Genomic DNA, 13,098 nt, shown 5'->3' on the forward strand with positions numbered 1-13,098 from the left:
GAGTATGCACATAACTAGGGTAACAAAGTGCCCACCATAACCTCGTGTTAAGTCTTGTCTCAATTTCTGTGTAGAACTTGGAGATAAGCTGGGTAGGAAGAGCACAGATCCAGCAGCAGCCAATTTTATAGAAAAGTCACTGCAACCAACCTAGACACACTGATGTTTGATTTTGAACAGGCTTTCATAATTATCACATCTAAGTAAAAAGAAGGCTTTTCCTACAATCAGTATTTCTTGATATCAGGAAGGAAAACATATCCATCATCATATGATGGTCATATGATAGGCATAAAAAAAAGAAGAAACTTTCAAAGAAAAGGCAGACTGGGCTTCTACTTGCACAGCAGGGAACTCCGAAAGAGAGAACAGCCTGAATTGCCACCTACATTCCATCCAAAATCTTAGTCACACACACAAATATAAATGTAACAGTGTTGCGATTGATATAAACCAATATAAAAAGGACAGGCTATGCAGAGACCAAAACAACATGTCTAAATTAAAGGAATTAAAGGAAGTGTCCTCCTGGCTTTTCAAAAGGCAAAGAACTTTTCAGAGCATACTCATGGCAGGAATGGGTATCACTAGACTTTCTACACAATACAGCTTTAGCAAATACTCCAAATAACCTGGTCTGAACAACTGCCTACGATAAGAACCCAGATCTTCCATTTCCAGCAGTACTGCCTGCAGAGCAAAAAGCCAGCGAGGGCAGGCACACCCAGACACGACAGACTGTCGATCATCGCAAAGATCAGCAACTACAAGGGCTGTACAGCCAGCAAAGAGCTGTGCTCTGAAACCAGGAGGTGAAGGAGCAGCGGCAGAACAAGGAGTTCTTGCCATCTATCTGAGGCATCAGCACGGTCTGTAAGAGGTCATGCATGCCCCCAAGGCAGCGTACAGTTGAGTAACTCAGTGTCCTCTCCTTTCTCAGGTTATACTTGCTGCTCTGTGCCTCAGTAAGCTCCTCCTAGGGTCTAGGACTTCTTTGCTCCCTATCCCTTGGGATTTTAAAAGCAGAGACCAAAGGAGGCATGTTACCAGATAATTCTCTTTTAAATGCCTGCAAAGTGACCAGCAAAAAAAGGCTTCATGAATTTGTTAACAAACATGGAAAAAGACAATGTACAATTGTTTTCTCTACAGCTGCAAAGACTAACAGAGGCACTAAAGTATATCAACACAGTTAGGTTCCAGTCAGCTACAACTACATGTCCTGCCTGTGCTCACTGAGGATGCATAGATTTCCAGAGTATAATATAGACAACAGAGGACAGACAGGAACCAAAGCACTTTGGCTCATCTGTATCCCAGATATTGCAGGAATAGAAACTTACAGAATCTCAGCTAGTCACTTTGCTGGACTGTGTCCTTTAGCAATATGGCAATCATGAAAACCAGGATACATACAGTGCTTATGGTTCAAATAATTGCACAAAATGCAGACCCACTTCCATTATTGGGTCTTAACGCATTCCCTTTATTACTCACAAAACTACAGGAAAGAATGTTTACAAATCCTGGGTGATAGAAAATGGTTTGAAATCTTCTGAAACATATAAAGATGCTATTTGTCTGTGTTAGGCAAATCATGGCATTTAGTTGCTTATGTTTCCTTTTAAGTCTCTGAAGTCTGTTTTTTAGAGTAGGGCAAACCTGAAAATCTAATATTTTGGGAAACAGCAGACATCAAGACTCCACAGAAGTATGAAACAGCTTTAATGTATTGTTATCAGTAATCAGTGCTGTAGAAGCACTCAGACCAAGTGAAGCGGGCGACTGATACAGGTGTCAACATGCATCCGCTAAATATGATGAGTTATTTTAAGGAGTCATTAGCAGTTTGATATAGTTCAAATACACCAAAACACATCAACTATTTTTGTCACCTCTTAATTCTTTGCTTTTAGTTCCTAAATCTCCAAGAATGTTTATTAATGTGTTTCTAAAAAGTGCAGTTCTCCCAAGGCTATTTATTGATTCAGATCAGCATGGCTCTGCCTGCTACTTACGCAGTTTATCTACCACTTTAAAAGCTTGCTGATACCATCATCATGGCTCAGGCTCTGTCTGGATTTCTCTGCTTACAACAGTTAAAAAGCAGTAATAGAGCAATGAGGATAACAAACACATGAATTATTTTATAAGCTCAGTCTGACAAAGTAAGCCCTTTCATTTTCTGTTAACATAAACCTTCTACATCTTCATATTTCTGTCACTTGTTTTCCAAGACCATAAATCTGAAGAGTTCCAAGCAAGCTGCTCTAGGTCACAGTGGCCGACAACATTCCCCCAGAAACCACACACCAAGGACTCCAGTGTGACACAGCTTTTGCTGCTTCTCCAGCCTCGGGGCTGGAGGAAGCCCAGCTGGCAGCCAGGCTGGGAGAACTGAAGGAGTTTCCCATGCGGGCATGACTCCAAACAGGTGACCTGCAGGTATTTTTCCACTCTGTCAGCACACCCAAGCCAGTTGCCCTCCAGCTTGTAATAAACCCCGTAACACCGACTCTGTTGTTCAACACAGCTTCTTTGCGGCATTTCACAGAGAAAACGCGAGTTAGAAATACCTTTCAGGGGTGTAATGCTCCAAATTCATGTCACACAAGAAGGGTTTGAATGAGTTTACAAGTGCTATTTCCCAAGAGATCACTACACTGCTCTCAGCGCAGCATCCCGCCAAAGGGACCTGCTCAACATGCTGCTGCAAAGGAGCATCTTTGGCTACTGCCGGAGCAGCTGCTCCCCTCGCCCTGGGGTACCAACCTCCCAGCCAGGCTGGCAAGCAGCAAGGACCCGTGTGTAGCCCATCCCAGCGAGCACAGCCCAGGAGAGATGGCTGGCCTGCTCCGGGGGGGAGGAAGGCGGTACATCTCGCCCCCCAGCAGGTAATGCCGGAGGGGAGCCGCCTCAAGTGCTTTCCACAAATGCACCGCATTGGTGGGGAAAAGAGAGACTGTCCCTGCAAGCAGCTAGCAGAGAAAATAGGGGTGGTGGGGAGGCATTGCAGTAAGCAGAAAGGATAGCGTTGAGATAGTGTTAATTTCCTCTTAACAAAAAAAAAAAAGAAAAAAAAAAGAAAAAAGAAAAAAAGAAAAAGGGAAAAGCAGCTATTTGCAACAGCACAGACTCAAACAGATTAAAACATGGCTTAGTCATTTTTGTCTCTTTCCCCGTTCTTGCCCAGTACAGGAGTAAAGAACTTGTCTGAAAAGCCATTTATTTTAACATATTCACTGCTCCTTTAATTCTCTTCCTACCTTGTAAATCCCTTCCTTCCCAAGCCTTCTTTCTGCCCTTGCCAATGTCACTGTCTCTGCTTTTCTCTAACCCGTCACTTTGCTCTCCCCTTCCCTTATCTCTCACTAGTCCTTCACACTACCCCCTCCTGATCGCTTTTCACCCAGTGCCCGTTCGTCTCCTAGATGCCACGTTGTGATGGCAGAATAAATATCTGAATAAAAAACATTCTCCATGAGGTTTGTCTTTTGCTAGAATCCTTCTGACATTGGCTTGCACTACTTATTTTTAACTTAAGCAATGATATTCACCAAAGGCAGAGACATTCCTCAGGCTTGTAATAAGACAGATGGCTGCCTTACCCCTCTGGGCACTAAAAGCTATAGGTACGTCCATAGCGTGCTGGTACCGAACAAATTTCTCTCTCTGAAGCACAAAATGAAGGACAGAAATTCAACTGTATTGTTTGCAATAATTTTCATTTTAGTTTATTTTTAAATTGGCCACCATTTCCCACCTTCCCCAAAGCTTTACGTAACAAATACAGTGTTTCACTACAGAATTTTAGGTGCTGTGTATCTGCCCAAAGCAGAATCCTGAAGCACAGAGTGACAGACCATACTTAACTGCAGAGAAGAATTGTGGTACCAAAGACAAACACTACTTTTAAATTGATGAAAGCAGCAAGGATGTCACATGTCAGTGATTCCTACTGTCTAATGATTATAGTTTCCTCAACAGGCACAGTAAGAAAAACTTCCAGCCTTTCATTTGCTTCCTCTTGGCCCAGACATTTTCTCCACGGTTTTCTTGCAATTTATTTTCTCATCTGTCTTAGAGACTCTCTTGTAGGTTTTTTTTTTTGTGTGAGTGCTGTGGGTTTTTTTGGTTTTTTTTAAACTAACTTTCTCATTGCACCAAAATGAGAAGTTGAAGGGAAGCAGAAAGGGATTAAACCTCCAAAACAAGATCTGGGAAGAAGCACTTCAGATGCTGAAGACTGAAAAGTCTGACATGCAACCTGAAATTTATTGGGCTCATCTCTGCAGGTACCGGTTGGCCCTTCACCTACAAATATAAAAACAGCTGGTGGAAAGCATTAATCTCAGTGTTTCCCTCTAGCCAAGATGGTTTTGCGCTCACCTCAAAGCTGAACTGCAGCAGATGAAAAGTGAGATTTAAAAAAGAGAAGTAGAAAGGGAACATAAAAGTTGTCATACAGCCTTCGGCAGGAATGTAATCTGAGCCTTTACTGACCTTATATTCTTCTGAAAACCAGAACAGAAAAGGATCTACAGAAAAGCCTTGCGATCCCCTTTACAGGGAGCTTGCACGGGGGGTGTGCAGAGGTGGCAGCCAGGTGCGTGTGCCCCATCCAGCTCCCTGAAGCAGCTGTAACCATCCCTGAGAGCAGGGAGCTTCCTGCCTGCAGGAATGTGTCTCACAAAAGGTATCCAAAGGAAATGGACTTAATTTATTTTTTTTAAATTAAAAAACAAATAATCAATGATAATCTTGGTTAAGTGGGCTGATCACATGCGCTGATACGAGCAACATAGCCATTGCTATGTGGCAGTTGTGTAAGTAAGGAAGTTGACTTTTAGTCCCAATTTTGCATTGTCCTTAGTGGGAGAAGATGCTTTCCTACCAGGTGAAGGCTCATTCTCTCACCATTGTCAAGGACCTCCCTTCTGACCTCTGTTCAGTACCAAAGAGAAAGGCACAGTGGAGTAGGACTTGTGAAATTCCATTCCACATCCTCGAGCCTCACAGTACTACCCTGAACTACACAAGTGAAGCTTTCTTAAGAGGCTTTTTTTTTTCTTAAATCAGCTTAGTGGTCCAAAACCAGTGTGCAGTTTCCAGGAGTTCCTCCTCTAATTTCCAAATGATCTTCTATATAACAAATCAAAGACTGGGGCTTAATTCACATCTGCAAGCTTTACTTGAGATTACAATATAGGACATAAATCTCTAGAATCTTTGCTTAACCCTTGGGAGTACATTTTTACGGGCAACAGGACATCATCTTTCAGTAAAAATGACTGAATTCTAGCTAAGAAATGCACACACATCTGCATGATCAAAAGCTCATAAATCTTAACAGATCTGAGACCAAGCTCTTCTATTCCCAAATATTTTAATGGGAGTTTCTAAACAGTTCATTGTTTCCAACAGCCCAAGAGATAAAGAACATAGAGAAAAGTAAACTGAACTAGACTTCTGGCTTCAGAAGTAGAATGCACATATATTTAGATCAATAATATATAAAATAACACTCTTTTCTTATTACGATTATTTAAATCCTTTATGCATTAGAAGAAAAATACTCCAGCTATTCAGAGCAGCCTGCAGGAGGGTTTAGAAGACCAATAACGAGCTCATATGTGCTGCTGCAGCTGCATGACTGAAGCTCGACCCCAACACCATGACTTTGTTGCTTGTAGAGTATCATGCAGAACACTATTTCTATACCAAGCACAGGCCAAATTACTGGACCTTGGCTGCATATATACAACATAATTTATATGTACTTTTTCTGTCTGGTGATAAGGAGAGAGATTTGCATTTCAGAACCCAAGGGAAAGGTGTCCTTGGTAATGCTTAGGGCTACCAAAATGTACTGATTCATCAAAATCAATCACCAGGTGGAAAAGCACTTAAAAGCATCTCTCAAACAGCAAATATCCCAAAACAACTCAAGAATGGAAGTGAAACCGAAACAAACTGAAAACCTGTAAATGTCAAGAGGAATAAGAGGAGGAGGAAGCTGTTACATTTTAAGCACCAGTGCAGAATATGCAGCAAGAACAAATCTTCAGGCACAAGCCAAAAATACACTGCACTGGAGAGACCAAAGACAGACGATAGCACAGTGTCTGACTGATGTCAGAGGAGGTATGAAGGCTGGAAAGCCTGCATTTCTATTTCCTACACTGTTCCAGAAACCAGAAGCCAATGTTGTACATCTGCTGTGCAGAATGCTGCAGCTGTACACGGTTCATTATACTTGCAATTTTTGTGCTCACCCACTGCTTTGTCCTTAAACCTGCACATCCCACCTCCATTATGACAAGCTTAATAGCTCCACTGCTGATATGCCCAAACTGCCCATCTTCAAGATCATAATCTTTTGTTTAATCTCTACTGCCATAACAGTGCCAGCACCCACCTTCACATCTGGTATCATAGTCTAAAATATTAAAGTGGCTGTGATTGGGATTGAGAACCTCTAACTAACGTGTCTGTGAATTACAATGTAAATATTACATGAAATGAAGCAAAAGAGCACAGAGAAAGAATAGTTTCCAAACAAAGCAACTTTACTAGCTTACTTGCATGGTAAAATGCGAACAACATCGTTCTGCTTGTAACTCTCAATGCAGACAGCACAATGATCAAAGTCTGGGTCTGTTTCCTAAAATGAACAGAATGAAAATTCAAGTCAAGAGTTGAGGCTATGACAAATGTGAAAGTAGTTGTGACTAGTACATGAACGGCATTGTGCCAAGTGGCTGTTAGTAGAAGATACAAAACCAGTGACTGGGTTATTACATTCGAACATGACTTGAGAAAGAAAAGCATCTCATACGTACAAAACTCTGCCCTCATTTGTAACTAGTAACTGATCATTTCAAACATAGGCTGAGGTCTAAAATGACTCTAATATTTGGCTGAATCACTGTAAAATATAGTGGTGATTTTCCCAGAGGCTTCACTTTGGCTTAGAGCTAAAACTTCTACTTTATTCAGGGTTTTTTTTGTTTGTTTTTGGCAGGATAAGAATCCTGGAATTCCAGAACTAGCAATTTTTACTTAATTCAGAGTAGTCTCATATTTTTTCCTGCTGCTTATTTGCAGTATTATCATCATTCTTATCCAGACATGAAGATGAGGATCACTGTCTCCTCTCTTATTCTCTGTTTTCCAGAAGTTACGATTTTTTTCTCATTATTTTTTTTTTAAACATGAGTGTAACATTTCTAATGAAAAAAGGCTGACTTTATTTGGTTGTAGATATGGCATCAGCAATATATATTTAAAATATTTGGGCCTGTGACAAAAAACAGACCGTGCCTTTTCTTTGTTCAAGTCCATTATTCTTTTCAATGCCAGCAAGCTACTAGCAAGACTCAGAGACAGGAACCACAGCAAGACAACAGCCACCCCTGGTCAGCACCAGCCAGTGCTGCACACGGAGAATCCCCACGGGCTGCTCTGATGAAGGATGCTTTTTCTCCCACCCTCTGTTCACCTGCATGCATATCCCCATGCTGTCTGTACTGCAACCTACATGTCACTTGCCAGTTTTGAATTTATGTTATCAATATGACAGCATCTTTTCTTCTAATATGGAAAAGTTTCTGTTATCTGTATGTACTCCTATACCCACTGAAAAGATTTAGTGTAGTAGGCTGTCTTGAGATAAAACTACACAGGGAGGGAGAAAAAGCAGAAAGACATTTTATTCTGCCTTCTCTCTGGAAGCAAATTTTACTGTCACTTCCCTATCTTCTACTGCTGATAGTGTTGATAAGAGAGATAAAAAGGAATCATAATAAAAAAGGCCTAAGGAAATAATCTTCTCTTAAAAAAAAAATCGTAGCCAGAACTCCCTTGCCTTTTGCAAAAAAAAGAGCAAAAATTAAACAAGATTAAGTGACTATTTTTACTTTTAAGAATCAAAGACAAAGCAGTACTGCTCATAAAAGTAGAAAAAGTTTAGGACTTAACACACCATATATTTCAGTTTGTATACCAGGAAGAAATATTACTGGAGTAACACTTACTATCTTTAATGAAAGACCTGTTTATACTTCCCTTCAGATTACTGGATATTCATATTTTACAGAAGAAATTGTCCTTTATTACCTCTCTTTTAAATTTATTTTTACCTTCCACAACTGACATATGGAATGGTTCTAAGCTTACAGAATTCCAGATAAACAGTGCTAGCCCTATGCACTCCTACCAGCAGAACCCCCAGTCAGCCAGCACACAAAACCACTCTCAGCCACAGCTGCCAGATGGAGTGCAAGTAGTATTTAAGCAGAAAAACTTCTTTGAAATGTCCAGACTTACAGCATACATTGATACTAAAAGTTACACAACATTTGTGCCACAGGACAAAGTAAGCTCCCAGCAAGGAAGGCAAGGTCATAAATCAGAAGCAGAAAGGAAAAATTGAGATTGCATCCCCCAGCAACAATTAAACATGATGCTCAAGTCTACCACGTTGAAATCTTATTTTTGTACCTTATCACCCTTCTTTACTGTCCTGGTTGTCAATTTACCGATGGCTTTCTTCGCAGCATCTCCAAGACGACGCTAATGAAGTGACAAAGAAAAGAACACAAATTAACCCTGATAATCAAGCTTCATTACTGTCCTTTATCCTGGCTTGTTTGGGCTCAGCACGAACACTGCAATACACACTATGGCAGCAGGCCAACATGTAAGACAAAAAGCGTACACAGCAAAGCCCACAGTTAGAGATTTGTCAGGCAGAAGAAAACATTGAACAGTTGATCCCACAAATGCACTCAATAAGCACGGGCATAGACCTCATGGACCGTATAAAGGTCCACAAAAGTGATCCAGCACTGGTGTGACAAAACTCACCAAATCCAGCCCGCAGGATAAAAGCTGCAGCAACGTGCCCTCCTAATGATTTCTGTTATATTCTGTTCATATTGCTTTTTATTCAGCGTGCTGTAATAGACTCTTTGTTCTCTTCTTAAGCTTGAATTATTACTATTTTTTTCCCCCTGAGCAGACTGATCTTATTCTGAGACGTAAGAGATCCTCTCAGTGTAACCTAGTTTCTCTCGCTATTACCTGAAACCACTAGGATCTCAGAAAGAAAAAAAAAATACGGGTCATGAAACCTAAATAAGCCAATACAGACTTAAATAAAGCTGAAACGGATATTGGTTTGTAGAGGAAACTCAATCTGACTGCAGAGGCCAAGCTATTTTTTCTTGTTGATGCTGTTTTCATGACCACCGCTGCTGGATGGAAGGAGCCATTCTGCAATCCCAGTGCTGATCCCTACTGCAGTGCCCAGCTCCCAGCCAGCCGAGAAGGGCTGTTTGCCAGCTGGTCCCTGGGATCTCAGAGACAGGGCACCGAGCGGAACAGAGCTCAGGTCTTCTTGTTTCAGGAACCTGAGACATCGGGTTGGGTTGACATTTGCTGGAACAAGGGGAGTTCATGTATTTCATCCTTTACCTCCGCCTCACACTAAGTGCTCTGCCCTGGAAAGAGATGGGCTGTTTCTGAGAATGTAAACTGCACCTATCCAACCCTCCAATACAGCTTGAAACAAGCATTCATTTCTTGTGCCCACCTCCTATATCGCTGAAAACCAAATCCTTCATAAGGTGGATCCTCCCCATAGCATACACTTTCTCTACATAGAAACTGAAACTAAGAAGGCTGCTTTTATTTGAGAAACAAAGCCCTCAGAAGACCACGACAACTAAATTTGTGTCATGATCACTAACTGTACCACTGTTATTCTAGAATTGCTAAGTACACTTTTTGAGGTTCTCATGGTAGAACAGCTCTTTATTTGATATTTTGTAGAGTATGATTTGAAAAAAAATCAGATACTCAGTCCCAACTACTGAAGTATACCGACATAGGAAATGCAGCATCAGAAACAGAGCTAGGAGGGGGAAATTACAATATGCTTCCTGAAGTCAGAAATATCATCTTAACTTCAACGTGCGATAAATTGGACAATTTAAGCAAATCCAAATTACATGCCCTGTAACAAGCATATTGGCTGGAGTACTTAATGACACAGAACACACTGGCATGCTGCTGAAGTGGATACTTTCGGTTATGCAATGATAGTGATTATTAAGAGAGGAACAAGGCTGAAAAGGCATTTAACTTAACTGCTCAGCACTACCACCTAAGTAATTTTTTGTAGTATTTATATTGAGTTGTACTGCATATGATTGCATATGCACTACAAAAAATCTTAAAGAAAGATTATTTTCCTATCAGAAGCATAATATTTCAGCAAAACTCTGCCAAACTCCACCCATGCTCTCTTGTGTAAATACATTTCTGAAACAGTAACTTTCGTCTCTTCCATGTAAGAGTTCCATCTTGTCCATTTTCTAATTTTCACAAATGCTTTTTTATGCTAACACTGGAAATGCTCAGTATTTGCTATTGTGATAATTTACAGCATAGTCATACAGCATGTGATTGCTTTTAAAACCCAGAACTGTTGTGACGGGAAAGGCCACCACTACACACAGAAGAGTTTCATACCTCTGGCGGAAATGTGCAAGAGCACTGATGTGAAATGCAGTATCTACTTGCACTATCTACAAAACACAGCATGTTTTTGATGATTTTTTTTCTAAAGTGTGCCTTGACATAACTTAAAAACAAGATCATAACCTAAACCAAGTTATTTCACCACAAACAGTACAGCCTTCTCTCTGGGAAAGCTCTCAAAGCTCTTTAAAATAAGCTGTAGCTGTCACCAACTTCTTATTAAAGTTTAATAAGCTCAGTTTTTTAAACCACATAAAATTTTCATCAAGTTTCTCCTGACCTTTGTAAAAATCTAAAGAAAGAAAAAAGGTCATAAGAGCCCTTTCCCCATGGAGCAACTGTTTTGAAACACGGACATTTGGAAGAAGCCTAGAACCATGTAGGCGATGCAGTAGGCAAAATTTAGTATTCCATAGACATTCATTGAGTAACAGTTATATTTAACCTTTCAGCATCCCAAGGGACCACACTAAGTACTGGTTACAGTGTGGTCATTTAAGAATGACATCCTTAGGAAAATCTACAGGATGCCCACGGGACCTGCAGCATCAGACACTATTTATAGAAACTAAAAAGGAAATCCTTTTTCCCATCTGAGACTTTATAAGCTTACATTTGTCTTAGGTTTGACAAAAAACACCTTTAAAGATCCGAAGCACTGCTTCACAGTGAGCTCCTGGGTATTAGTTCTAATTCAGGGGGAAAGGGGGCACAGTGACTAGAGGTCAGCAGCTTTGTAAGTTAGCCTTGACAGAGAGATACAAAGGCAAAGAGAGCACAGCAGATTTCCTGACGTCTACTGACCCTTCTCAGCAAAAGCCAAGGCACACTATGGAGGCAGTGGGTCATTAAGTCCACACTAGTAAAACATTTACTTCTCAAGTTTAATCCATATGTGAGCCGATGACTTGATTTACTGAAGACCTCTGAATTTGGCCATACTTAATTCAGTTCTTAAACAAATTAGAGTAGAAATAGAATGTAAAAAAGGCACGTTGGACAAAATTTTACTTAAAATATACGATCAGGAGAATTAGTCCATACCAAGCGGTAATAATGTTAGAAGTCCATGCAGATCACTAAGCAGGTGTGTACCTTCATTTTCTTACTCTAACATTCATGACAAACTACAGTTTGCAAATACCTTTATACAACTTCTGAATTGCCTTAACTGTTACTAAAGCTATCCTTCATAACATGGGTAGAATTCATAACATTAGGGCTGTGTTCCCCTACGCTATACGAGTTCATTCACAATTTAACTTTCCTCCCCATTCCCAACACACATACAGTGTGTGTTATTCAGCCAACATAGATTCTATCTTCCTCTTGGACTCATTAAAACCCAAATATTTTCCTTCAGTCTATTTTCTCCTGTCACATAATATGATCTTGTACTGGTGCTGCTCAGGATGAAAACTCTTTGCTATATAAAAATCCTTGTCCAGGAACATGCTCTGCCTTGGAACAAAGAGGTTCTAACACTAGTTTGACAGACATTCCTTAGAAATTACTTGTTCTCTATTGACTACCGTATACAGAAATATCACTTCCAGAACTTAAAGAAAAAAAGGAATCCCCTTACCTGATTCCTGTCACGAGCACTTGTGTACCTGATCTTTTGGATGAAGTAAAATATTAACCATGCTGAAGAAATTATCATCAAAACAATGAATGATATTGACACAAAGACTAGGGAGCCCCGACTGAAGTTTTTTGGAGGAACACGGGACCCCACTGCTATTGCCATCAGGACAGAGATATTCTTTTCCAAATAATTCAGGATCTCTTTAACCTTTGATTCTGTAATCATGACAGCAACAATGTCTCCAGTTCCTATAAAAAAGAGAAAAAGATTTAATTTATATTTGAAATTAACATGGCATGCTGCTCACAAGATTTTCCAAATGCAAAGCCATTTGTCAACTTCAAGAATTTAACGTAAGCCATCTACAGCCAAGGAACATACTCCTGGGCACTCGACTCATGGCTTGTCCTTCAAACTCAGATTTTCAAATTAGGACATTACCATGCAAACTATCTGCAGCTCTACACATAGTAACAGATCTCTACCGGTGGTTACACAGTACTTCCCACATTATAATTACTGTGTGCAGCCTGAACTAGCTTTAGAAAGTACATTTAGTCCAGATTTGAAGCTGTGAATACCTGAATAGGCAACTCACAGAAGAACACGTAGAAGATGAGTTCAGTGACATTGTTAGAGCGGTCAGTGCTGTGTATACGTTGCTCTGCATGGTCATAAGGCTTTCAAGCACCTGAAAATCACATTTCCAGCACAGAAGCAACAAAGCCAAACTTCTACCTACATCACTTCAGAGAGAAGTGAAAGTAAAGCGAATGAGGCTGACTACAAAGTAGAAGAGAAATTAAAAAAAAAAAAATTACTTGGCAGAAGTTTGAGTGCTGATTTTATCACCCATACAAAGACACGCTTGATAAGATCGCAAAGAGGCTGTCAGCTTCATCAGTTCCATTCTGAATGGGTAGCCCATCTGGTTTTCACAGTGTCCTGCCTCTAGACTACCTCCT

General features: G+C 40.4%; 1 protein-coding gene across 1 annotated transcript in view; it reads right to left on the reverse strand.

Annotated features, from left to right (window-relative positions):
* The window catches only part of RNF130 (ring finger protein 130), a gene marked incomplete at its 5' end in the record, with an annotated part of 41,832 nt that overhangs the window by 6,851 nt on the left and 21,883 nt on the right, over positions 1-13,098 (reverse strand). Inside the window, 3 exons of the mRNA XM_010080841.1 lie at positions 6,582-6,664; positions 8,503-8,574; positions 12,131-12,381. Coding sequence (XP_010079143.1) covers positions 6,582-6,664; positions 8,503-8,574; positions 12,131-12,381 — 406 coding nt within the window. The remainder of the gene's footprint in view (positions 1-6,581; positions 6,665-8,502; positions 8,575-12,130; positions 12,382-13,098) is intronic.

This window comes from Pterocles gutturalis, unplaced genomic scaffold (genome assembly GCF_000699245.1).
Source record: "Pterocles gutturalis isolate BGI_N339 unplaced genomic scaffold, ASM69924v1 scaffold43504, whole genome shotgun sequence".
In the NCBI taxonomy this organism is placed as follows: domain Eukaryota; kingdom Metazoa; phylum Chordata; class Aves; order Pterocliformes; family Pteroclidae; genus Pterocles; species Pterocles gutturalis.